Genomic DNA, 26784 nt, shown 5'->3' on the forward strand with positions numbered 1-26784 from the left:
AGAAATCGAGCTAAAATGAGGGATAAAAGTATATATAAAATGAACATATCATGACTATATTTTGTCTTATAGATTAAGAATAATATTAACCATAAATAGTGCAAAAAGCAAGTGTTATCTTTGGTTTGGATGTGAGAGGATTTTATAAGAGATTATAATGATAATGTCGTTTTATTAGGATCAAAAAAATGCCAAGGTTGTTGCTGACTTGATGGCTTCTATTGGACATTCATGTCCAACTTTTTTTTGAAGTGGTTTAAAAGCCGGTAGCTTTAACTTACCTCTCTTATTCAAAAAGATAAAATAGTTGTTCTAAGCAGAGAATCCAATCTAGTTTGCTTACTTGTAAAAAAAAAAAAAAAAAAAAAAAAAAAAAAAATTTAAAGCTAGTTGTGACTTGTATGTAAACCAAAAGACTTCATAAGCAAATGAACGTGATCATAAATGGGAAGAGGAAGAGTTTACCTTGTCAATTCTGTTGGATCTTCATTCATCAATACACATCTCATCTCAACACCATAATCCTTTAATTCAACAGTATATTGCATACGAGATTATAAATATAGAACGAAGTACATCATTGGAATGCAATAGTTTTGTTGATTGTTGATCAAACAACAAAAATGGCGGGTGCAGCAGGTGGATTTGTCACCAGGGCATTTCAGTCTATGCTCAAAGAATCCTCTGCTAAAAAATTTACTACTCTTCATTCTGCTATTCAATCTTATCTGGGTTTGTACCCTTTTCGTTTTTTTTATTTATTTGATTGTAATTCTAATGTTTATTGGATTTGTTTGTGGTCATCTATTCATTATTTTGGGATGAATGTGTTTGTTTAGATGGCGTTAAGGAGGAGAAGAAACAACCCGTGTCCGAGGCGACAAAGAGGTTAGATTCTTGATCAGATTGTTGTGTGTACTTGTTTACTTGTATTGTTAACAAATGTTTTATTTACAATTTACAAAAGAGAAATAGATTAATTGGTTCCCCCAAATTCTCATTTGTGACGGTCTGCGGTCGTACTTAGTTGGTGTATGATTAGAATTTTACATGGGTTCGTCTATTGTCTGATTTGCTTAAGGAAAGTTGTTAAAAGGTCAATTTCACTGGTTTCAAGTTTGGTTGTAATGCTTACAAGTAAAGATATAGGCTCAAACATCGGAAATTGTGGATTGATTGACCTCTTGAACCCGTTTTGCAAAAGAAGAAAGGTATCACATTGAACTAGCCAAATGTGACGTTCCTAGATTCCCCTTGCGGATTGATTGACCTCTTGAAGCTAGAAAAATAAGTAGAACAACTCAGTAAAATCCTTGTGTGTAGGGTTTCGGAAGGTTTAGTTGTATGCAACATTTGTTCTAATAGTGGAATTGCTGTTTCTGAGAGTTCTGATAATTTATTTGACCTACAAAATTCCTTAATAAGAAGTAAAAAGTGGCTGGAGAATTGACTTTTATGAACACAAAAAGATTTACTATTCAGTCTTCCGGGAATGCAATCTTGTTTTTCACTAACTTCTCTTACTTCCTTGTCCTTTTAAATCCTATCTTAGGGTTGGGCGGGAGGAGACGGTTATAGGGGGTAAAGTTTTATTATATATGACTGACACAACTTTAAAGTGAAGTAATGATTCCATTTTGGTGCCCCGAGGTTTGGGATAATTCCACTTAAGTGCTTTGAGTTTTCACTAATTTGTTGACCTAACCTCCGAGTCATTATCAACTTTGGTAACCTGACTACTGAAAAATAAAACTTTCTTCCTCTAGAACTTGGTGCCTTGGAGTAAAATATTGTCAAAATTTATCTAAATTAGTGGCGTTTTCAGCATAATAAAGTGCGAAAGTGAACATTTAAGTACATAATTAGGTGGAATTTCTTGTGATTGTGAAAACTACTGCTGCTCTATTCCAATAGATTGTTTTCATTTTTCAACGCCCCCCTCACATATTTTGATTAATTGTAAACGACCTATTAGAATGGAGAGAGTAATTTAATATTTACTTGCACGATATGTTATTTCCATGGTATTTTGGTGATATTACACTTTTGTTCGTCAAAATGGGAAATAGCCCAAACCTCTGTATGCGAAAGTGGAATTAGTGAAACATCTTGGTAGTAAAGCAAACTTGCCCAGGCCTCTTAGGGACCAAAGTGAAAATTTCCCTTAATATTGCTTTATTCATTATCTCACAAAAAATGACATGTTTTTAATCTAGAAGAATGAGCTGTGTTGCTGTATGATTGGGTAAGGAGGATTTATTTTGCAACATTTCAATTGATGACAACCTCGGTGTTGTTAACTGAAACTTCTTTCAACATGGGGAAGCTGCCAATCGTAGTGCTGGCTACCAGCATATTTCTTTATCCAATTCCAAGGCTTGGAGCCTCATTTAAGAACTGACACCTTGCTTTTGTTTATCCTCTTTCATTTTCGTTTAGTGAACCTGGATCTGGTGAAGCCGTTGACAAGAAGAAGGTGGATCATGAAATCCCTCATGCCTCTGGGGAGACAAAACATGCTGGACAGACAGTTCAAGCCAATATCTCTATTACAGCAGCCTTGTCCAATGCGGGACACACATTAGAAGAAGCTGAAGCGGAGCTTGTTCTTAGCCCACTCCGAATTGCATTCGAGACTAAAAATATAAAAATTGTAGAACTAGCATTGGATTGTTTTCATGTATGTGTCTTTTGTCTCATTTCTATAATCTTACACGTTATCTACCTTAAACAATCAGTCTCTCAGTCTAAGATCCATATATATGTTATGCTTGAGAATTTGTCACTTTTTGGCAGAAAACATCTATTGTATTCTGTATTGGATTTGAACATTTAAATAATCTCCTTATATCATTCTTTTGGATCAGAAACTAATTGCTTACGACCATTTGGAGGGTGATCCTGGGTTGGATGGTGGAAAGAATGGTGCTTTGTTTGCTGACATTCTGAGCATGATTTGCAGTTGTGTCGAAAATTCATCCTCTGACAGGCACGTTATATTCCATCTAAGCCTCTATAGGTGATGTTACTGGACCGATTGCTTGTACTTACTTATCACATGTCTGTTATTGCAGTACTGTTTTGCAAGTACTGAAATCACTTTTGACTGCAATAGCTTCAACAAAATTCAGAGGTATGCGAAATATCTTTTGACATTCGTCAATCTATCTGCTTGAATATCGTACTAACTATTGATACTTACTGTGCATTTGTTTGATGCGGGAGCTCTTGTGGTAAAATGGGGAAGAGCTCTATATGCATAAATATACTTGCGTGTTATTCACTTTGAATTAGAAGCTTTTTTTTGGTGGAATGTAAGTAGTATTAAGCTCAAACAACCCAAATTACATCAGAGTTTAGTAACTTTCCTACAAGCTTATTGCCTGTTTACATTTATTAAGAGACTAATTTAGAATACAATCAAATAAGGCTAATCTTTCTACACCAATCTCTATCAGCGAACTTCAGCGTCCCCTTAAAAGTGCCAGCCAACCTCCTCTTACAATCGTCCTTAACCAGTAAAAACAACCTACTAGGATGCACAACATACCCTTCAATACGACTCAGGTTCCTAGTGCGCCAAATACCATAGAAAACACCAACCATTGCTGCTATTGGCACTTACCTAATGAGCATAAAGGAGCACCTCATTCGCATAAGATGATCCCACTGGAACAGAGCAGAACAGGGAATACCCAGCCATTGTGCCACCAGCTGAAAACAGCACTTTGTGTAGACACACTTCTGAAACAGATGTGTGTGAGTCTCAGGTTCAGTACCACATATAAAACAGTCAGTAGGAACATCAAGCCCCATCCTCTTTAGCCTATCAAGTGTGAGCAGCCTTTGCTGTTGAATAACCCACACGAGAAAACTGCATTTTGGAACGTTATATCTACTCCACACCAGATTGTACCAAGGAACTTTAGAAACAGGTTCTTGCATTAACCACCTCTACCCATCTGCTATAGTATAGCACTCATCACTGCCCCTCCATTTGCCATTGATGTAGCCATTTTTTAGTGTGTTCTTTACCTCTCAGATTTTCCTCCATGCCCAGGAACTATAAGTAGTAGGAGTATAATCCAGCCAAGGAGAGCCTTTGAGATAAACATTGTCTACCCACCTACCTAATCCACAAGTGATCCTGCTTACTAGCAAGCCACCACACAAGTTTACCTATGGCTGCCACGTTCCACACTTCGCTGTCAATTATCCCTAATCCCCCATTTTTTTTGTCTTTGCACAAGATATTCCAAGCCACTAAAGGGGATTTGGAATACTTATCTTCCTCTTCCCAGAGAAAATTTGTACATAGGGCCTGTATTCTATCCATTACACCTGCTGGGAGCACAAAAATCTGAGACCAATGATTGTGGATAGTCGCGAGAACTGATTTGACCAACACCAGCCTACCTGAGTAAGAAATTTTCCTGCTATTCCACCCTCTAAATCTGCTGATCATCTTGTCAACCAAGATATTGCAATCAATCTTAGTAAGTCTCTTAGGAGATATCTTGACCCCTAAATACTTAAAAGGCAGCTCCCCTTTCTTCAATCCAGTACCATGAAGGATCTTTTGGACAAGTTCAGAGCTTATCCCATTGCAGTAGAAGTCAGATTTCTCTGAATTAATATTCAGTCCTGAAGCATTCGAGAACTTTTTGAAAACTTCCATGATGATGAAAATAGATTTGACATTCCCTTTGCAAAATAAAAGCAAGTCGTCTGCAAACATTAGATGTGTCAATTTGCTCTGCTTACACAGAGGATGAAACTGGAAACCAGGCAGCTCACAAGCCAAAGCTAGCATTCTACTCAAGTATTCCATACACATGGTGAACAAAAGAGGGGATATAGGATCACCTTGCCTCAACCCTTAAAAAACCCATGAATCTGTCCATTCAAGGCAATGGAATATGTAGGAGTACTTAAACATTGCATGATCAAGTTCACCATGTTGGGAGGAAAGTTAGAGCTTCTAACATTTGTTGTACAAATACCCATTCTATGGAGTCCTAGGCTTTCCTCAAGTCAACTTTCATCAGGCATCTAGCTGAAACACTTTTCCTGGTATACAGTCTAACTAAGTCCTGGCTGATCAACACATTTCCAAGAATGCTTCTCCCCTTGACAAAGGCACTCTGGCAGGGTTTATGTTCTACAGAGGCAGTCACTTTGTCTTTCACAAATGATCTTGGATATTACCTTGTACATAGTGTTACAGCAGGCAATAGGTCGAAATTCCTTTACAGTTTTAGGATTATCAACTTTGGGATTAGAAGCTTAGTTCACTGTGCTGTTTGTATTCTTGTTGAGTTGAGTCTCTCAATGCATACGTCTTTATTTTTTAATGATGTCATTGACATGAAAGTGAAATTATAATAGGCAAAAACGACACTACTCAAGTCAACCCAAGACCGGTATTTTGACCCAAATATGACCTGGCTCGAGTTTTGTTGGACCCTAAACCATCTGACCCGCAATTGACTCAATCCAAATTTCCTAAAATGGCTAATTTTTAAATCATACTTAAAATGATCTAGCATTCCCATATAGATAAGTAATTTAGTAAACCACTCTATTTTAGTCAAATCTTTACTAGTGACCCGATAGGACATCGGAAATGTGAAAATGTGAAATCACCTGACCCAAAATGACTCAACCAAAACTGACCTGACCCGAATGACCTATCACCAAGCATTGTTAGTGAATAATTTCGAAAAAAGATTTAGAGTGTGTTAGATTGTATTTATTGGTGTTATTTCACTTGTCTGTAGATGTTTAGAAAAATAATTGCTCCTTTCTGACTGATTTTTGTATTATTTTAAACACAAAATACTTGGAGGAGTCCTTTAAACTACTAATCAACTAGAAGCTAGAAAACTATTCTGCTCCTGTGTTAGAATTCTTTCTGTATCTGTTTCTAGTTTTTGACGTACCAAGTGGCAGTCCTGAATTACTAATATTTGCTTTTCCTGCAGTGCATGGTGAACCTTTGCTCGGGGTGATAAGAGTTTGTTTAAATATAGCTCTAAACAGGTAATCCCTACAACTCTGGATGTATATAATTCTTAGCAAGGTTGATAAGGCTGGCTTAGTTTAAGGAAGTGTGTCTAGGCTCAAGAGTGCAAGACTCGCCGCGGCACTAGCCAAGGAACCTTAGAAATTAGGTCCGCCAGTTACTTAAGGCGGAGTGGTTTGGTGCACGAGGAATAATGTTGAAATTACAAATTTGTTTAAGAAAACAGTGAGTCCTGTGTGGATGACGTGCACACCTATACCTCGCTCCTCGTCATGCCGGCCCTTGTTGTCTAAGTGCTTCTTGCGCCTTTTAAACTAAGAAGGGTAGATATTTTTTGCAGTCATAGCTTATCAGTGTAACCACCTAATGACTGGGCTGCCATGACCAAGAACCTCTGTATGGGGGACACTTGGTTATCACCATTGGGTATCCTTCTTGGTGGTTTCAGCTTGCCCTCCAGGTTGTGGAGAGGCTGCATCTAGTGCTTCTCATCTTTTCCAATAACATAATTTTATCTCCATGCTGGGACATCTTGTTTTTATACCTCCTTCCAATTATATGATAGTTTGCCCCTAGCGTAAGGCTACAAATATAATTGTGCAACAGTACTTGAACTGATCTGAAGATGTTTCATATGTCGTTATTGTGCTGCCAGTAAAAGCCCTATGAATCAAGCTACATCAAAGGCTATGTTGACTCAAATGGTTAGCATTATATTCCAGAGAATGGAATCTGACTTGGTATGTAATCTGTGACACTCATATTTTGTTATCTTCATAAACTCATATGCTGAATTGTGAAAAATTGTCCCTTTGGCTATTTGATGGTGCACTTGGATTGAACAGAATCGCCATATTTTTGATGATGTTGTCTCGTCATACCAAGATTTCAAGTTTCATTTTGTGAAGCTTTATATATTTGGAGTCATATACTCAATCCTATTCGAAACGTGAATTTTCTATATTTGGTAAATAAGGTTATGCACGATGGTTTTTTTTTGGTGAAAAAGGTAAGCATATATTAATCAACCAAAGGACAATTCAATTACATCACATTTAGCAACATTTTTGCCAACGCACATACACTAATCAGGCCAGATAAACAAAACAAGGCCTATCACCCATCTAACTCCTTGCTCCACTCTTCATCCTTCTTTAACTCTTGATTGATTTGATCAGATTCTCCGGTCTTTGTAGGAAATTTTGCAGTCTAAAGGTGTTCCTCGACCACCAAATATGATACATTAAAGACTAGATACAAGCAGCCATCAACCTTTTAATTGCAACAGACCTGAACCTCTTCCTCAACCACCAATATGCATGATGGTTTGAGAGCGTATTTATCCACCTCTCATTATGTATAGGGGCGTCGCATTAGGATGTATTTTTATTTGTTGTCGTCACCCCCACCGTGTCTTTTTTTTGTAGATGACAGCACCTTAGAGATATCTTTTTTACATGGATGTTACCCCCTGGTGTCCATTATTTAATATTATATTGTTCTTATCAAAATAAAATTATACATAAACTCATTCCAGTTATTTTTTTGTTGCTACTTATACAACAACAACAACAACATCAGAGCCTTAATCCCAAAATGATTTGGGGTCGGCTGACATGAATCATCCTTTCGAACCGTCCATGGGTGAACGCACGCCTCAAAATGCGAATAAAAAAAGGGAAAATGAAAAACAAAAAGGAAGAACGAAAATGTAATTGGAAGTCAAGGTAAACTTAGGGGTTTTAAAATCGAATTCCGGATTTCTTTTATAAAAACTTAAAATTTAAATCGAGAGAAAAGATTAAAACGATTTTTAAAAACCGAAATAGAATTAAGGATCCGGAATGAACCAAGTAAAATCTATAAGAAAGTGGTTGGTAAAAAAGTGTAATAAAGGAGAGAAGAATAAATAATTTAATTTCTTTAAATTAAATAAAAAAACACTAAATATGTCAAAAAAAACATCAAATACTAAAAATCCACATGTATCCTTTCCCTCCATTGTGCCCTCTCCGTCACCATACTCTCCTCAAGCCCCAGAAATCTCATATTGTTGCTACTTATACACGGAGGAGAATTACTTTCTCTCTCTCAAAGTTGCATTTATCTATATGACAAGCTACGCGTGGAAGTAGGTTTGTGCTGATTGTAATTATGTTTTGTGACTATTCAGAATGTCAGTCATGCCTCAAAAGAGTTCCAGGATCACTGTTCCACTGGTTTTGACGCACTTGCAAGTGATACTTCTACAAGTAGTCCTACATCCAACATAGAAGTTAACTCACTTGAAGATACGATTCCTCAAAACTCGGTAAAAGATGCATCTCTTGCATCCATAGAGGAAATCCATAAGCTTGCAGGTGGCGCTGATATAAAGGTGCGTGTGTTTGAAAATTGATTCAGTAGCTTCCCGTGGTTGCTTTGTGTAGTTTACTTCAAAAAATTTCCTTCTGATGGGTCTTCTTACTGGATTCTAAAATGGATTTTCATTGAACCAGGGTTTGGAGGCCATGCTGGACAAGGCAGTACATCTTGAAAACGTAGAAAAGATAAAACTGTAAGTGTTATTCTGAGGTGTTAGAATTTTATTCGTACTCTTCCTTTTGTGCATTGTTTCGCATTGGTAATGTAGTGACGTAATGTCAACCTTGATAAAACTGTAAAAGCAATTACGAGGTGTTTGATTTTTATTCTTACTCTCTTTTCCCATTTGTATGCTGTTGCACAATGGTAATGTAATGGTCAATTTTTTTTTTTTTGACAAGTGGGCTGGATCTTGAGAGTATGAGTGTCGGGCATCGTGATGCTCTTCTGCTATTTCGTACTCTTTGCAAGGTTTGTGTCGTAAACGACTTGCTTATTGATATGTAATTTGAAGGTTTGTTGGCTCACTTGTGATTCTTTGGTTTCTGCAGATGGGTGTGAAGGCCGACAATGACATAATGGTGACAAAGACAAATATTCTATCTCTGGAACTTTTACAGGTTATTTCGGACAGTGAATCTTAGGTTCTTTTTTTAATAACTTTTGCAGGTTATTTCAGACAGTGATTCATAGGTTCTTTTTTAGTATTTCATTACTTGATTTGGTTAGGTGTTTTCGTGGTTATACTAGTCCTCGTTATATTTGATTTTCTTAGTTTTTTTAATTACTGGATTTCTGTTTACTCTTAGGCCCGTATAATTCCCAGTTTTCTCTTTGTTTCTATCAATTTTTTCCTTTTGATGGCAAGTAAACAACAATAAAATCTGTTAGCGCACTTCAAGTTCTTTTTCAATCAAGTCTTTGTTGTTGCTGTGTTTGCAAAATACTTAAAGACAACTCAAAAAAGTCATGTATGCACTCTTTTCGTTATACCCAAAGTTATTTACCCGCCTAATGCATTCTTACCACCCTCTCACCACCACTACCATGTCATACTCCAGCTACTTTCCTCAAGTTCTGTGGGAGTGTCTACCAAGTTCATTATAAAGAAGGGGCTGTTGTACTCTCTTTTTTGCCTTGCTGCCTGGAGGCTGGATCGAATCCAGATTTTGGTAGATTTGAATTAGTTTCTATATACAAGTGTTTGTAACTTTGTATTGAGAAGTGATTATATGGAATCTCATCATATTAGTTTTGGTTGCAGGGCTTATTGGAAGATGTCAGCCATGCTTTCACTAAGAACTTTCATTTTATTAACACAATAAAGGCTTATCTTTCCTACACTTTGTTGCGGGCATCCATTTCTTCATCTCCTCAAATATTTCAGGTTGACCTGCAATCATCGTTTCACCGTCTTCCCATTTATTGAGATAGTTTCACTGTTAAATGGGTCTTTTCTTCTGATTACTAATGGGCCTGTGTTTTTGTTTATCCTGATAGCAAGCAGCTGGAATATTTGTTGTACTTTTGCTACGATTTAGAGAGTCTCTCAAGGTACTACAATTTCTATAAAAGGTTGGTTTAGGGGTCTGATTCTGTGATCTTATTGCTCTTTTTTTTCTCCTTCTAAGGGTGAAATCGCGATCTTGTTTCCATTGATAGTGTTAAGATGCATGGATAATGCAGAATGTCCTTCTAACCAAAGGCTAAGCGTGTTAAGGTGAGAATTTGCTGGTCAATTTGCTTTTAGTGGTGGAATTTTCTTGTTCTTTTGTTTGTAGGATTTCTCTTTGTTTTATAAGCTTCTGAAGTTGAAGAACATATGTAGGATGCTTGAGAAGTTATGCAAGGATCCACAGATGCTTCTGGACATATTTGTTAACTACGACTGTGATCTTGATGGGCCAAATCTCTTTGAACGCATGGTACTACCAGCTATCTGCATTCCCTTATTTGAAATATTATTTTTTTGGGTGGCCTTTTGACATTTTTTCTTCTCTTCTAAGGTGACTACATTATCAAAAATTGCCCAAGGGACTCAAGCTTCAAATCTCAACTCTGTTGCTGCCTCTCAAAGTGCATCAATCAAGGATTCCTCACTTCAGGTAAGTTAGTTTTGAGACACCTTAGGCATTAGTTTGGATGATCTTTTTGAGCTACATATTATATGAAGACTGCTTTGGTAATTTTTGGTTCACGTCTCTGTGTGGCAGTGTGGCAGTGTGTTCATTAGACCCAAGTTAATTCACTCTTCAATATTAATGTTGCGCCTGCTGTTTGTTTTTGTGTTTTATTGTTCTTATATGTGTGTGTGTGTCTGTGTGTGCGCGCGCGCCCCCACATTTGTCTTAGTAGAGTACTTGGCAACAACAATATATCAGTAAAGCCTTATTTCTAAAATGGTTTTTACATTAGCGAACATGAACCATCATATGTAGCTGTCAATGTAAGTGGTAAAACAAACAGTGATATAATGTGAAGCCTTATTTCTAAAATGGTTTTTACATTAGTAAAGGGGATCAGAATAAGTAAACTAAGAAAAGTGATATAATGTGAAAGAGAGTGACGTGAGTGGGAGTAGCATACAAAAGGGGGCATAAAGTGGAAACTCAGATGGAAAATGTGTGAAAATCTTATAAAAGAATTCCCTTCCTCTGTTGCTTCGCCATTTCATTACTAACCTTAAAAAAATGTGTGTGAAGAAAGATAAAAGGAAAACAAGGAGAGAAAACCTTAGTAAAGATAGCAAAAAAGATACGTAGAGGGGAAAAAATCTGCAAAGCATATCCATGGATTCAAGTGGTAGTATAGAACTGCTTATACTCAAAAGGTAAAAGAGTACTACTTCCTAAACGCACTAAAAACATCGAAGTTGAAAGGTCTGGAAAACTCGCCCATAGGTGATGATTAAGTTAGTCATGTTAGAAAATTGTCTGGATTGACAAAGAAAGGTTTGATCCAGTTGACACATTGATGCATTATGAATGCACTGAAGCCTTTATTTCATTTTATGAACAGTTCATAAAGCAAAATGGCTCACTAAACTTTGGTGTATATCTTTTTTTGTAAAGCAAAAGTCATTCGGTGCAATTTTCTAACACTATTTTATTTCGGGTCATCTGAAAACCATGTCTTTGTGTTGTTAATGCTAGGGTAAGTGATACGAATGATGAAACGAATAACGACTTTTAACGACCTTGCTAATGTCGCGTGCTAGGCGTGATAAACCGCATGCCAACAGTAACCAAATAACTAATAAAAACAGATATTTAGTTCAGTTTTCTACCTCGAAAACGAACTAATGGTTTCTAACGAATGAACTACCTCGCTCAATCGAAAGGGAGAGATTTGAAGTATTGTCTCAAATCTGGAAAATTTGATCAACCTTGATCGTTTTAACTGAATTCTTATTAATGCTTTTCTGCCCGAAAACTTCATACAAAACTCCCTATAAATAGCTATCGCCTTCTTCACCGACAAGACTCCTAACCTAATTAGAAAACAACTAAATAATTCTAAACTTAATCTAACAAGTCATAAAACAACTAAATCCCTGATACAATGATCAGTTTTTATTCGTCTAAACCGACTAAACTAGAGTCCCAAGGAATGCTGCTACATGAACTCGCTTACCCGCGTTCCATCCCTGCCCGTGTACTGAATTAATTAATATGTCATCATCAGGAATCGTATCAGTAAGTAGTTGTACATCCGCCATACATCGTAATTTGTAGAATCCCTTGACGCACCGAGGCAATGTTATATGTCGGGCAAAAATAAGAGATGCTGCTTTGGGATTTTGTAGTTTAAGCTGTTATATTTATTTATGAAATGAACATAATTCAACTTTTTTTTTCAAGGTTGTAGCCACTTTTAGTCTTTAGGATTAAGTTTGGGGGCAGGTTGTTTTTAAGCTCCCCTTTAGGAGAACGGAGCTCTGGAGCTGGTTGTATCAATGGGATCCCAATTACTTCCGTCTAAATGAGTTGATTACACTTTTAATTTTGATATAGATAACATATCCTCTTACGCTTTACTTTTTTGCAAGTGCAAAATTATCCTTTTTAGAAATTTCTGTATTGAAACATTTTAGGTGAACAATATTATTCTCATCCTCATATATCTTATTTGCATCTAGCTATAAAGATAATGCATACATGAAAGTAAGTATGAAAAAACTAATGTGTCCGAAGTACAATAGAAATGGAAGCCCTATTGGCCCTAGATTTGAAAATATTAAAGGTTTTTATTCCCAGAAGATGGAAAGTTGTATCATTTGCTGCAGTATTATTGCTCCTTCCTAAGTGATTTTGTTGATCATACTTTAGCAGCTAGCTAGCTGACTTGTCTTATGTTTTTCGCTAATTTGTGGAAGTTTCACTTCTTCATGCTTGTGCAGTGCCTTGTAAATGTCTTTAAAACACTGGTCGATTGGGAGAAGTCCCATAAAGAATTAGACCACAAAATCAAGGATGGGAAGTCACTGGATGATTGTTCAGGTAAAGATGCCGTAGAAATTGAACAGAGGAAGGACACAAACAGTGATTTTGAGGAGACAAAGTCTTGTAAATCTACTGTTGAAGCTGCGATAGCTCAGGTAAAAATGTTGGAAGTGGACATTTGTCTTTCAGTCTCGACCCTTGAATGACAGGCTGAGTGGAGGACTCCTTGTTCTCTAATGATTACTTTTAATAATAATATAATAATGCCAAGAATATTTTTATTTTTTAACTATGGTCTCTGTGAAATTTGTTACAAAGTGTATTATGTGACAAATTTGAAAGCAGATGGTTCATACTTCATACAGTTGCCTTTCATGCGTTACTACGGAACACTGTAATTTACTAGGCCTTGTAATAATGTTTACAAATAGGACGATTAATAATATATCCAGCATCATCTACCTGCTTTATTTTGTATGTTTTATTTGCTTAAAATAAGTATTTCAATTTTTTGTTTGCCATTTAAAGGCAAAATAGTTCAGCATTCAGGCAGAAATTTAGTGATTTGTATTGCCATTTGTTCTACAGAGTATGGTTGGTGATTTCTTAGGTCAAGATGAAGAATTTCCGTTGTCGGTAATGCATGCTTATGTTGATTCTATGAATTTTTCTGGAATGACTTTTGCGGCCGCAATACGCGAATTCTTGAGTGGGTTTACACTTCCCGGAGAAGCCCAAAAGATTGACCGCATAATGGAGAAGTTTGCAGAGCGGTGGGTCCTTATGACACTGAGTGTGTCTTGTGTTCCGTGTTTATAATATTTTTTTTTTGTTGAACTCGTATATGATATGTTGTTCACTTTACAAACCAAGGAGTTACTTCTCCTATTGCCAATCAGTTTTAGGATGGAGCCTCATTTTGGCCTATGGCGGACATTATCTCCATCATAGGCCCATATTATGTGAAATTGAACATATTATAAGAACTCATAGCTTCGACTGTATGACTTTCCACTTATGCAGTATTGCAACTGACATAGCATTCTGTTGAGGGTTGTTAAAAACCACTCCAGTTTGATTTCTAAAGGTAGCCACAGAGGAACTCCTCCAACTGCCAATTGGTTTTAGGATAGAACCTACTTTGAGCTTATGAAGTGGGTTCTCTTTTCTCATCGTGGGTGTGGCCTAAACCCATTTTGTGTGGAATTTAACACTTATCACAACTTTCTTGCTCTTTGGGTCAGTAGCGCTACTATAATATGGATTTCTTGCTCTTTGTGTGGAACTTAACACTTTTCACATATTTTGGGATGGAAGTAATAAATTCTTAAGAACTCTTGCATACAATGTGCCTTGCTGGCTTTCTATGATACTGGCTGTAAACTTACTCTTTAAATCTGCATCTTCGGTTTGCAGATATTGTGCAGATAATCCAGCTCTGTTTACGAATGCGGATACAGTTTATAACCTCACCTATGCAGTCATCATACTGAATAGTGATGCTCATAATCCTAAAGTTACTGCTAAAATGTCCAAGGCTGATTTTGTGCATTTAAATTCTATGGCCGATGCGGAAGAGATCCCACCTCAAGAACTTCTAGAGGAGATCTACGATTCTATTGTAAAGGAAAAATTAAAAATGAAAGATGACGATACTGAAGGAAAAGGGTGCCTTGTAAGCATCCTTAATTTGGGTCTTCCTAGAAGAAAGCCCTCAACAGAAACTATATCTGAGAGAGATGCTATTGTTAAGCAAACACAAGCTATTTTCCAGAATAGAGGAACTAATAGGGGGGTCTTTTATACCTTAAAGAGGGTTGAACTCCTAACGCTGATGACTGAAGCAGTTGGATGGCCTTTGCTTGCCACATTCTCTGTTATCATGGAGGAAGGAGATAATATGTCAAGGGTTCAACTTTGTATGGAGGGATTTAAAGCAGGAATTCACATAACAAATGTTTTAGGAATGGATACAATGCGTTATGCGTTCTTAACTTCATTAGTCAGGTAATTTATGATATGAAGCCATTGTCCTTGAAGAGAATGCAAAGTCGTCTTTTTAAATTTCTGTCATCTTGTTATCTTGTGATTATGAGTTTATTTTTTCATTTGTCTCAGATTTACTTTCTTACATGCACCGAAGGAAATGCGCAGTAAAAATGTTGAAGCCTTACGAACTTTGTTAGATTTGGGCGAGTCTAATGCTGATGCCCTTGAGAACACATGGAATTCTGTTTTGGAATGCATTACTCGGCTAGATTTTATTACCTCGAATTCTGTTGTTGCTGTAACTGTGATGCAGGCATCAAATCAGATCTCCAAAGATGCACTTCTTCAGTCTTTGAGACAATTAGCGGGAAAACCTACAGAACAACTATTCCTAAACAGCGCGAGGCTTCCCAGTGATGCAGTAATCGAGTTCTTCACTGCTCTTTGCAGTGTATCAGCAGAAGAACTGAAACAAAATCCTGCGCGTGTTTATAGCCTACAGAAACTTGTTGAAATTAGCTATTACAACATGGCGCGCATACGCATGGTATTTCTTTTGTAGAATATGTACTCTTTGTTTGTGTTATTAGTATTACTAGAAAGGAGAATACCATAGAGTAATCATATATTTTTCGGTTTATTCCAGTCTTGAATAATTCTCCGGTTTTGGATAATGATGGAATAAAGCAAATTGGCTTACAAAACTGTGTGAAGTAACAGTCACTTGATGCAACTTTTGGCATGATTTTTCATTATGAGTCATTCGAAAATAGCGCTTTTGTATTGTTAGTACTAAGGTAAGATTGTGTACATCTACCCCTTGACACGCCATCGGCAGGAGCCCTTAAGTCATTAAGGTTATGTTGCTCTTGTATTGTTCACAAGGATCTCATTTTACAATTTAACCCGCTGTTTCTCTGTACAAACCTCTCCTTTGTATAACAGATGCTCAAATTTCTTTCAGGTGTGGGCTAGGATCTGGTCTGTCCTGGCGGACCATTTTGTTTTTGCTGGAAGTCATCATGATGAGAAGGTAGCTATGGATGCTATTGATTCTTTAAGGCAGCTGGGTATGAAGTATTTGGAGCGTGCTGAACTTTCCAGTTTTACATTTCAAAATGACATTCTGAAACCATTTGTTGTTCTCATGCGGAACAGTCAAAATGAATCCATGAGGAGGCTCATTGTTAATTGCATTGTTCAGGTTTCCTGCTAAACATTTTCTAGTTTTCCTCGATTTTTTAGTCATCATTGACAACAGCTTGACTACTACACAGTTTTTTTTTATTATTTTTTATCTTCTCAGCTATAAAAAGTGAGTCATTTTGCAGATGATAAAATTAAAGGTTGGAAGCATAAAGTCAGGCTGGCGAAGTGTATTCATGATTTTCACAGCCGCTGCAGTTGACGAATCAGAGCCTATCGTCGAAAGTGCATTTGAGAATGTGGAGCAGGGTGAGACCAAGTGTTGAATTTTCCTCAATATTATTTCAAAAATTGTTGACCAGCCGTTAACACTTCTATCCCAGATAACAAAATGGTCAAGTATATAACATGTCGTTTTTTTATTGACAACTTGATATTTTATAATGATGATGGGCATATTTAAGCTAGTCATCATTATAAATATAAGTTGTCAAAATAAATTCATTAGGTTGTTTATATGATGGACTATTATCAGTAAGTGACTGCATTTTTTTTTAATTGTGAAATGACAGTCATTTGATTTAACTCTCAATGCAAATTTCATTTTGGGTCGTCTGGAACAGTCTCTCTGTGTTAGACACAGAGGTACAGACACCTCTGACCTCCTTACCCTGTGTGGGGAGTGGGGACCATTGAGGCACTAGAGTATTGTTATTGACCTGTTGTACTATTATCACTTGGTCTCGTATCATGCTATAAGATGCTTCTGTAAAAGAGTTTATCGCATTACTTTCAGTTTCTACACAGATTAGGCCTTGAAAATGATTGTTGTATGACACTCATGTGATGTACAGTGATCTTGGAACATTTTGATAAAGTTGCTGGCGATTGCTTTATGGACTGTGTCAACTGTCTTATTGGATTTGCCAACAATAAGAGCTCTCACCGGATAAGTTTGAAGGCTATTGCACTATTGCGTATTTGTGAAGACAGACTTGCTGAGGTTTGTCTTTTATATTCTAACAAGTTGTGGTGTTGCCCTTCAACTTGGCACTAACCTAGCTTATTATAACTTTACCAAGTCTTCCATGGTAACTAACTGCACTCTTGAATCTCGTTTGTTTCTTCGATTTACTAATGTTCCATTTAATAAATATTACCAGAAGTCACCTATGAAGGTGTAGTTTCTTCAAAATCGTTAACTTAGAATACAGGCACTTTTGTCCTTCATTTTACTTATTTATTTATCACCCGAACATTTAATATCTGTAAACTCTTTACCTTCTTCTTCTCTAGTGCTCCTACATGTAAAAAAAAATTATTTTAGAAACGGTTATGAGGTTTTCAGGCAAAATAGCTTAAATTATTCCAGCAATTGATTAAATTCCTAAACTTTTAGTTTTTCTCCATTGCTCTTACATGTGAACTCATCGTCTTTACATACAATTATTAGGGTTTTATAAGGACACTTATAGACATTTCCAGCAATTTTTTGCTGTAAAATTTTCTGTTTCCTGTGCACCTACATGTGAGCACACATTATCTTTGCATATAATTATGACAAATAAAACATGCTGGGGGCATGCAAGCATGAAGTAGCAGGAGTTCCTTTCTAAATGAAGCTTGATGATATCGCCATGGGCATTTGTGAATTGGTGCATAATTGCATATCATTGAGCACGACTGTAAGTAGTAGGATAGCTGCTGGTATTTGCTTACATCAGTGAGACACTTTTGATCTATGGTGATTGCCTTAGATAATATACTCTTCGTTTCTACTAAAGGGAGGGTTTATTTGCTTGCAAAATTGTCAGGGTCGTGTACCAGGTGGTGCTCTAAAGCCTATAGATCTAAGTCCTGATGAAAATTTTGATGTGACTGAGCAATACTGGTTCCCAATGTTAGCGGGATTGTCAGACCTAACATCAGATCCAAGGGTTGAGGTCAGAAACTGTGCCCTGGAAGTACTTTTTGATTTGTTGAATGAGAGAGGTACCAAGTTTTCTCCGTCGTTCTGGGAAAGTATCTTTCGTCGAGTCCTTTTCCCTATCATCGACCATGTAAGACACGCTGGAAACGAGACCTCACTGATTTCTTCTGATGACGAGTGGCTCCATGAGACCTGCATTCACTCACTCCAGTTGCTGTGTAATCTTTTTAACACTTTTTACAAGGTATGTAGTTTTTTTCCTTTTTCTTTTCAATTGTCTGAATGGGTTAGCCGCCGAGCCGGTATGAGTATGTTGGTCATATATGTGAAATGTTTTGTCGTTTACTCCAAACTTAAAGATGCTTCAATGCTTTGTGTAGTCCTCAGGGTCGTTCCTGCATTAACCTGTTTCGTTGCTGCTTAAGTTAATTTTCTTTTAAAACAATAATCAAGCAAAAAGCACAAAAAACTCAGTTGTCCGTTGTACTGGCACTCTGAGTACTTGCACGTAGATCCACTAATGCATTAGGGAGGGGCTGTATGCCTGGGAAGGTCTTCACAGCTTATTGGCATCAGAGAGGAAACATACTTTGTTTAAAAGGTGAGAAGTGCGCCGATGCACAACGCGACATAGACGAGGCGGCATTTTTAAAATAATTTTTTCTGCAATAATAACTCCTTTTGGATTTTAAAGACAGGTAACACGTAAAGGAGTAAAAGTGACAAGTGACAAATAGAATGTCATTCTAAAAGAAGTCAAAGAAAAAAAATTTGAAAATTGCATAGTTCTACAAGTCGCTTCTACAAAGCGCAGTTACGGCAAACCAAGGTGTTTAGGTAGTGACTCAGTGAGCCTTTGGTTTAAATTCACTGCTGGTGCGTTTGTTTAAAACTAAGGTGAAATGACAAAGCATGCACCATTACATAGAACATTTTTATTTATTGTGGGACTAGAACTTTATTGTGGCAATGCTTCTGATGGAACATTTATTTTGGTATGGAATTTCGACAAACATCCTCTTGGTGGTTCATAATAACAATTGTGTTCTACATTTGGTTTTTCATTTTTTTTTTTCCCAAAATGAGCATGTTGTACATTCAGAATGAAGTAGTTCCTTATAGGTTTATTTTTACAAATCCCATATTATTACACTGCTCTTATCATTACCAGCAGAATACAAATTAAGGAATCTGGAGTACTGTAGTTATTCATTTGACACAAGCACTGACATGGTAGATTTCATGTACTTATTGGGATGGATTTTGTAAGTCGTTTTTAGCAAGGCAGTCGGTTCGAACATTAAAGTCACAAGAAGATGTCCAGATAAGAGTGGTTAAAAATAAGTGTCTTGAACAGTTGTTATCAAGTGAGAGTAAAAAGCTACGAAAGATGACAAACCACATACACAGAAGACAGAACATTCCTGAAACAATATCCACCTAGCTTATTCAGAAACTAGAATTGAATGCAAACAAATTTTTGATGACTATATTGAAGTGTATGTGAGTACCTGCCTATAGTGGCTTAGTCTTGGTTATTTTTTCTCTTGTCATGTTTCTTGTCTACCTTGCACCTCGATTATTGTTGTTGAGGGCCTTGAGGAGGATCAGATTATATGTTGTTACTCGCTAATGCTTCAGTTTGTCGTCATATACTCATATTATTGCATTAAATGTTTCATGATGAATTGTTTGTATTCCGGCTTTCAGGAAGTATTTTTTATGCTACCCCCATTGCTAAGCTTGCTATTGGATTGTGCAAAGAAGACTGACCAATCAGTGGTGTCTATAGCGCTTGGTGCATTAGTTCATCTCGTAGAAGCCGGCGGACATCAGTTCAGTGATAATGATTGGGATACCTTGTTAAAAAGCATAAGGTTCGTGCCCTATTTGCCTTCACTTTTCATTTTTTTTAGCTTTAATGTCAAGACAATTGAGCTGTTGAATGAATTGGGTTTCTAGAGATGCTTCATTCACTACGCAGCCACTTGAGCTGCTGCATGAATTGGGTTTTCAGCATTCCAACACTCCCACGAGTCTTGGTGATTCGAAGCCTGATGTTGGAGGTGGGGGTCATTTGGATTCACCTGGCCATGAGTCTGCGAATAGTCGGCCGTTTGATGGTAGTGAAGATCTTACTACACATCATGTGGACCAAGGTGATTCTGCTGACCTGCGCCAAAATTCAGAAATAACAGAAGGTAATTACTGTCATTAATATGATTTACTTCTTATGGACTAACACAGGTGTTGTATGCTAGTTGGTCCAAATATCAAAATTGTTCTACTAGGGTAACAATAACATTACCTCAGTGTCTCAAGGACTCTTGCAAATGGCGGAGTAAGGGGTTCCTAATTTAGGCAGCCTTACCTTTGTTATAACGACACGGAGAGGCATTTTCAGATGCCGGACAGTGATCGAGAATTGCATCAAATGAGTCGGTTTAGTGAGCAATTTTACTGTCTTCCATCACAATCAACAACCTAAGAATGGGGGGTCTACTGTTCCATTGTTCCACCGGGGTAATGATGAGAAATGTCTGATATGCAGGCTTACCAACTCCCTCTCAGAAACCTTACGACTCTGTGGAGCTTCAAAGAAATCAAAGCTTGGGTCAAAGAATAATGGGCAACGTTTTCCTCAGAAGCTTTACATCCAAGGCCAAGTATGAACTTGATGTTCCAGTGCAATCTCAAACTCAGGTAATTGAACATGATACTTTGAGAGCGTAATTTTCCCTCTCTCATTGTGTATTATATGGGTGTCACATTTGGGGTGTCTTCTTGTATATGGTCGTCAGATCGTCACCCCCATTGTGTCTTTGTTGTACATCGGCGCCACATCTATGCTATCTTTTGTACATGGTGTTATGCCATCACCCCCTTGGTGCCCATTAATTAATATTATATCTTATGAAAAAAAAAAAGAAAAAATACTCGGGTAATTCAACAGCTTTATAAGTCTTAGGTGATTTTAGAGTCTTTGCACGCCATGTATGCTAGGAAGTGCTTTTGGAAACCAACCAAAATCTTGAAATAAGATTAATTATTAGTTGTTTTTCTATGGAAAAAAACATTACTCCGTGGTTAATAGGCAATATACTTTGTCATACAATATCGAAGAATTGCCAAAGTATATTGCCACGTAAGGGGAAAACTAGTACGGAGTAATGTTTTTTTGCGTAGCCAAGTAAGAATTGCCAAAGTATATTCCAAGGCCAAGTATTATTGAGATTAATAGGCAATATACTTTGGCAGTTCTTCGATATTTTTGTCATACAATAATTCTTGTTTATCTGCAGATCTGTCCTCTGTCGCTAACCCACTCCAGATATTTGGGATTGGTTTCATATAATCATATGCATGGTTCCTCTGGATTTTGCTCTTGCTAACTGTTATCTTTCTGTTCTGCCTGTTATTTCTGCTTTAGGCTCTTGAAGCCATGGAGTTTGATTCAAAGAACGAAGTGGAAACCCCGCTGCTCATGGTTGTCAGGGGTAAATGTGTCACTCAATTGTTGCTTTTGGGTGCAATCGATAGTATCCAGGTATTTGCTGAGCTTTATGTCATACCATGCATTACTATCAGTTGAGGTAGCATGTTTATGGCTCGTATAAAATAGTGGACATAAAAGTTAGCATATACATGTCCTATCTTTTGAAACCATATCGTGGTAACGAACAGTATCCCTTTTTTGTTAATACTGTATAGCGACTGTTCGGTTCGTCTCTATGATATTTGTAAATTCTTTTCATCTACATATGTGCACAAGTGACAAGAATATGCATGGATGCATGAACTTTTTTCCAGAGTGCTAAAATATGATCTTTTTGATGAAAAGAGAAGGCGAGGGGAAAAAGGAAACTGTTGCTTTCCAGCATATACTGTCTCTATTCCTCTCTTGTGCATCGATTGTTTCCAGTGATTCTTCACTTTTAAATTGTAACTTAAAAAGGTGAAAATATGATCACTAAAAGTGGCTGCCAATTTGAGGAAATCAGCAATTTACTTATAACTTCTGATAGTGGAAAGGGTCTTCAAAATCTGTGGCTATTAAGTTTATAGCATGTCAGAGGGCTGGATGAAGTGGGGGTTGCCGTAGCTATATGTAAGGTGTAGTGTCAATTTATCATCATTAAGAGGTTCAATATTTTGTATATTCAATTGTATTGCCTTTTCCCCCTTCTTTTGAACATTCTGTGATGGAGTAAAACAGCCTTCTTTATTTAACAATGATCTTGCATCAAAGTTAGTATTGAAGATTTTGCTTAGCATTTGATGAGTTTGATGGTATTTGGGAATTAGGTGTGTGTCTTGGTTTGTGACTTTATTTTCCTTATCCACTCGCACTTAAGTTTTTAGCTCGTCTGTGAAGTTGTTGTTGCTTGTTTCATGGCATTTAGGCTAATTTGTGTATATCCAACAAAATGAAGGTGGCTTATCATTTTCTTTGAGTTTCTCTATAGATGCTTGGCGAAGTAGTTATGAACTTATAATAAGATAATTTCGATGTGATAATTTTACATTATTCAGTATTTGAAGGAGCTTTTGATTGATTGAAATGACATTCCTCTATGTTTCAGAGCAAGTTTGTAATTATAAATTCAAATGCTGCTTCTTCTACATGTTCATGTTCTCAATCCACTTTCTAAATTTTCAGGAAATTTAATTCAAATGGAACTCTTTTATAAGAGAAATTGTTCTGCTAATATTTACTAGATACCATTCAAATATGCATCTTGGATTATGGCTCGCAATCTCGCATTCACAAGTCCTCTATAGTCTATGACATTCAACTATTGTTTTTTCTTTAAAACAGAAGAAGTATTGGCTAAAGTTGAATGCACAGCAAAAGGTCTCTATGATGGAGATATTGCTATCTATATTGGATTTTGCTGCTTCATATAATTCCTACCACAACCTCCGGTTACGCATGCAACAACTTCCAGCTGATAGGTATCCAATAAACATACAATTAGTATTATTGTTCATTGTTTATTCTTTTCTGATATATTGTCTTTGCTCTAGAATGGTCTATATAAGCAAACATATTTAGCATTTCACCAAATATTACAAGCAGCTGTATGCTATTGTGTGGAACTCAACTACTCGGGTTGCAACAAACAAGTTATTCCCTGTCACTGTTTACTGATATGCCAAATTACATTTCCCTTTTTTGATATATGACTTGAGAACGACTTTCTTATGGAAGCTTCCTCAAGGCTTGGAACAAACTTGAAGGAATTATAAAAAAATCTAGGAACTTTGACACCAATGGAAAGCGGCCACTCTTATAAAACGGTGCAGAGGATGGCAGTAAAGATGTTTTACTTGGGGTTCACTTGGATCGAGTGTATTTGCTAAGGGGATAATGGAGGGAGATACAATGGAGTGAGGTGGTACTGTATTGGTAGTAGTGATGATGAAGAGAATAAAAAGAATAACATAGGGGAAAAGTAGTGGTATATGTAAATACACAAATTCTCATTGTAGACGGACACTATCTGTCTAAAGCTGAAGATGGATAGTGTCCCTCTCACAAAATGTAAGTGGATAGTGCAAGTGGGTGGGAAATGGATACCCCCACTCCCACTTGCATTTTGTGACAGGGTCACTATCCGTCTTCAGCTTTAGACGGATAGTGGCCGTCTACAATGAGACCCACTGATGTAAATATAGCAACCCGGAACCGACCTCACCCGACCCGTTTTGGACTCGGCACCCGATACAACCCTACAATTAGTGACTCGAACGCGAACTCAAACCCGGCTCGATATTGACCCGTTAAGACTTAAGATGACAATTGTAAAGCTTAACATTGATTCAAATGAAAGCGATTTAGTGTTTAGGTGACTTAATAACAATGTAACCACAGCAAATAGTGATCAAAAACTAAAACTATTGGTAACAAATTGAAGTAACGTGATAAAAAAAGGGACAATAATCAGACTCGAAAATGACCGGACCCAAATTTGACCCTACCCGGCACATCAATTTGCCCGAATGATCTAACCCGATAACTGCCTGACCTGAACCCGACTCGCCCCCGAAAGGGTATGTTAACTTGGTATGACTCGAACCCGATTTGACCCGGTCCAAACTTGACCCGACTGATATAGTCATCACCCTTATGGTGTCGTTTGTGTAATAGGCATCACCCCCCTTGGTATCTTTAAATCTTTAATGAATATTATGATCTTAAAAGTGTAAAAGTAACCCCATTAAGGGTTCACTAAGTACCCGCTTGATCCTCCCCGGGTGCAGTGCATTACCCCCTCTACCCTTTCCTCATGACCTCATCCCTTCACTACCAACACTTCCTCTTCATTTCTATTGTTTTACCTCCATTTTCCCTATAAAAATTATCCTCCATTCAAACAAGCCCTTGGTATATGTGAAAATCCTCAGACCTCATTTGTCTGAGCAATTATAAAAGTCAGCGCTTTTAAGCTTTCATGTTGCACCGACTTCTTTCACTTATGTCTCTTCTAGATCGAGAACATTTTGAATGGTAGACAAGTAGTTGTATAAAGACAAATTGACTTTTGCAGGCCCCCATCAAATCTTTTACGACAGGAGCTGGCAGGCACCTGTGTATACCTGGATGTATTACAAAGAACAACCTCAGAACTTGGATTAATCAAAGAAAACAATGTTGAACTAAATGACTCTCCAGATACATTTACAACCCCAACGAATAATCATCTGAGCACTGTTGCCTATTCAAATGAAGAAGAGCAGCTTGAACAGGTAGCAGAAGAGAAGCTGGTATCATTTTGTGGACACGTGCTAAAAGAGGCGTCTGAATTTCAGATGACTGCGAGAGGCACTAATAACAAGGAGATTCATCGTGTACTGGAGTTACGTTCTCCTATAATTGTAAAGGTAAGGTTATTGGTTACTCTTGTGCTGTTTTCTACAATCCAAGCATAGGCTGGGATATCTTCAATTCAGACCCTTGCTGGTTTGTGACTTGCAACATATGTGATTGCATGTCCAGTTGGTATCTATTGTGTTTTCTAACTACTCGATGCTGGTAATTGCCTTCTCCTATAATTGTGAAATCTGGGTCTGTGCTTTGTGTCTTGACAAAGTTAACAATAAGCGTTGGTTTTATCTGGTTCTCAGTCATAGTGCACTTAAGCATATATGAAAATCGTGCCTTGTTGGGATAGCAAAGTAGGAGGGAAAGTGAGCGGAGGGGGATAGAGGGAAAGGAAAAGCGGGGAAGAGAAGGGGAGGGGGAATTAAGTATGGGTGTTTGGATACATATTCCCTCCAAATCTTTCCTATGTTGGAGAGATTTTGAGTGTGCCAAGTCTGTGTATTACGTGTATATATTAACTTGGCGCAGAGCATTTAGTTATTTTATTGTTTTTAAATAAATCATTTTAATATACAATATTTTTTCAGATATCGCAACCATCTCCAGTTTTAAGTCACTGTGATTATCTAATTGCGACAATTAGTCTGAATTGTTAAAAAAAAAATATAGATAACGCATTTGTTGTCTCGCTTGTAAACTACACGCTGAATTGTTTACAAGGAAAAAAGAAAAAGAAAAGTGGTGATAGTTTACATAAGTGCTCAAATTTCAACTCTAAGCTTGCAACTTGCAAGTGAAGCTTATGTCTTTCTTTACTTCTCCTTGCAGGTGATAAAAGGCATGGCGGCTATGAACAGTCAAATTTTCAGAAAACATCTCAGAGTTTTCTACCCATTGCTTGCTAAACTGGTGTGCTGTGATCAGGTGATCATCATGTTTAATGTTGCCTCGTCTATTGAAATATCCATGTCAATTGTCAATCTTGAATTTTGTTAGCTGCCAGCACTTACACTCTTGCCATTGACCTCGTAGTAATAGATCTCAGTTTCTGTCACGGTTGTCGTATTGGCCGTCGCGGCCTAGTCTTTCTAAATGCGGCCAATGTTGCCTTAAATTATGGCAAAATGTCAAAATGTGATCGTGGTGTTCTTCAGAACCTTTACTTAGCAGTCATGTTTTTGTGTTGTGGTGAGTGGCATGTCTAGAATGAGAAAAATCCAAAAACTGTAAAAGCTGTGTCCAATTTTGTACTCTCCTTGAGAAAGAGGCAGAAATAACTCCTCTGATACACGAAAACTGGCAGTCATGCTATATATAAAACCCATGATTTGGGCATTTGGTAGTTTCTGCTTTGGGATTTTTGTTGGCGTGAGAATGACTACAGGTTAAACCCTTCTATCTACATGGGGTTTTCCTATCTGTGTAATTGGTTCCATATGGAGTATGTCACTTATGTTCAATATTTTGCAACTCCGCAGCCATAGCGTGATGTACTTCGTTTTGCCATTTGGTCATAGTCACATATTCCGTATTTACTAGTTTACTTTACTACCACCATTAGTAAAACTGAAATTTTGGCTGCTTTAACTCTAAATGTTTTCTACTTATCAGATGGACGTTCGTAGGGCACTTGGTGAACTTTTCAAGAGCCAATTCAGTTTTCTATTACCATAACTCTTTCATCTCGCTCGTTGTCTCTGCAATTTATCTGGACACTTTCACCGGACCTTCTCCTCTGTAATACAGCTTTCATTCTGCAGCTAGGACAGTTTTTCTAATCATAGAAAGGAGTTGAAACCAATGGCGGATGCATGAATAACTAACAACCTGGAGTCCCTGAACACCGGAATTGGTTTTTGTTCATTTTGACACACTTTTGTATTCAAAGGTTTCAAAATCTACGGAGTATAATTTTGTAGAATAACATTTACTCCGTATTAGTTATGAAATGTAACTGTAAAACGCTGATGAATTGGACAAAGGGTGCTTTGCTAGAGATTTGAAGCACAGAAGGCGCTTTGTCGGTTTTTGGCGTTATCGTAGAGGAACTTCAAACTTACAT

General features: G+C 37.2%; 1 protein-coding gene across 1 annotated transcript; it reads left to right on the top strand.

Annotated features, from left to right (window-relative positions):
• The first annotated feature begins 327 nt into the window (after positions 1-327).
• On the top strand, positions 328-26781 carry LOC141599810 (brefeldin A-inhibited guanine nucleotide-exchange protein 5-like). The gene is made up of 32 exons (XM_074419929.1): positions 328-732; positions 840-888; positions 2440-2680; positions 2868-2989; positions 3075-3133; positions 5985-6042; positions 6681-6765; positions 8199-8402; positions 8524-8582; positions 8791-8860; positions 8941-9009; positions 9654-9776; positions 9890-9943; positions 10021-10109; positions 10218-10314; positions 10396-10494; positions 12789-12986; positions 13420-13604; positions 14248-14838; positions 14950-15367; positions 15785-16024; positions 16152-16275; positions 16821-16969; positions 17781-18140; positions 19607-19773; positions 19859-20097; positions 20448-20599; positions 21327-21443; positions 22716-22852; positions 24448-24781; positions 25551-25646; positions 26334-26781. The coding sequence occupies exons 1-32, from the start codon at positions 624-626 to the stop codon at positions 26394-26396; spliced, it is 5157 nt and encodes a 1718-aa protein (XP_074276030.1). The 5' UTR covers positions 328-623; the 3' UTR covers positions 26397-26781.
• Positions 26782-26784: the final 3 nt, after the last annotated feature.

This window comes from Silene latifolia, chromosome 9 (assembly GCF_048544455.1).
Source record: "Silene latifolia isolate original U9 population chromosome 9, ASM4854445v1, whole genome shotgun sequence".
NCBI classification, from domain to species: domain Eukaryota; kingdom Viridiplantae; phylum Streptophyta; class Magnoliopsida; order Caryophyllales; family Caryophyllaceae; genus Silene; species Silene latifolia.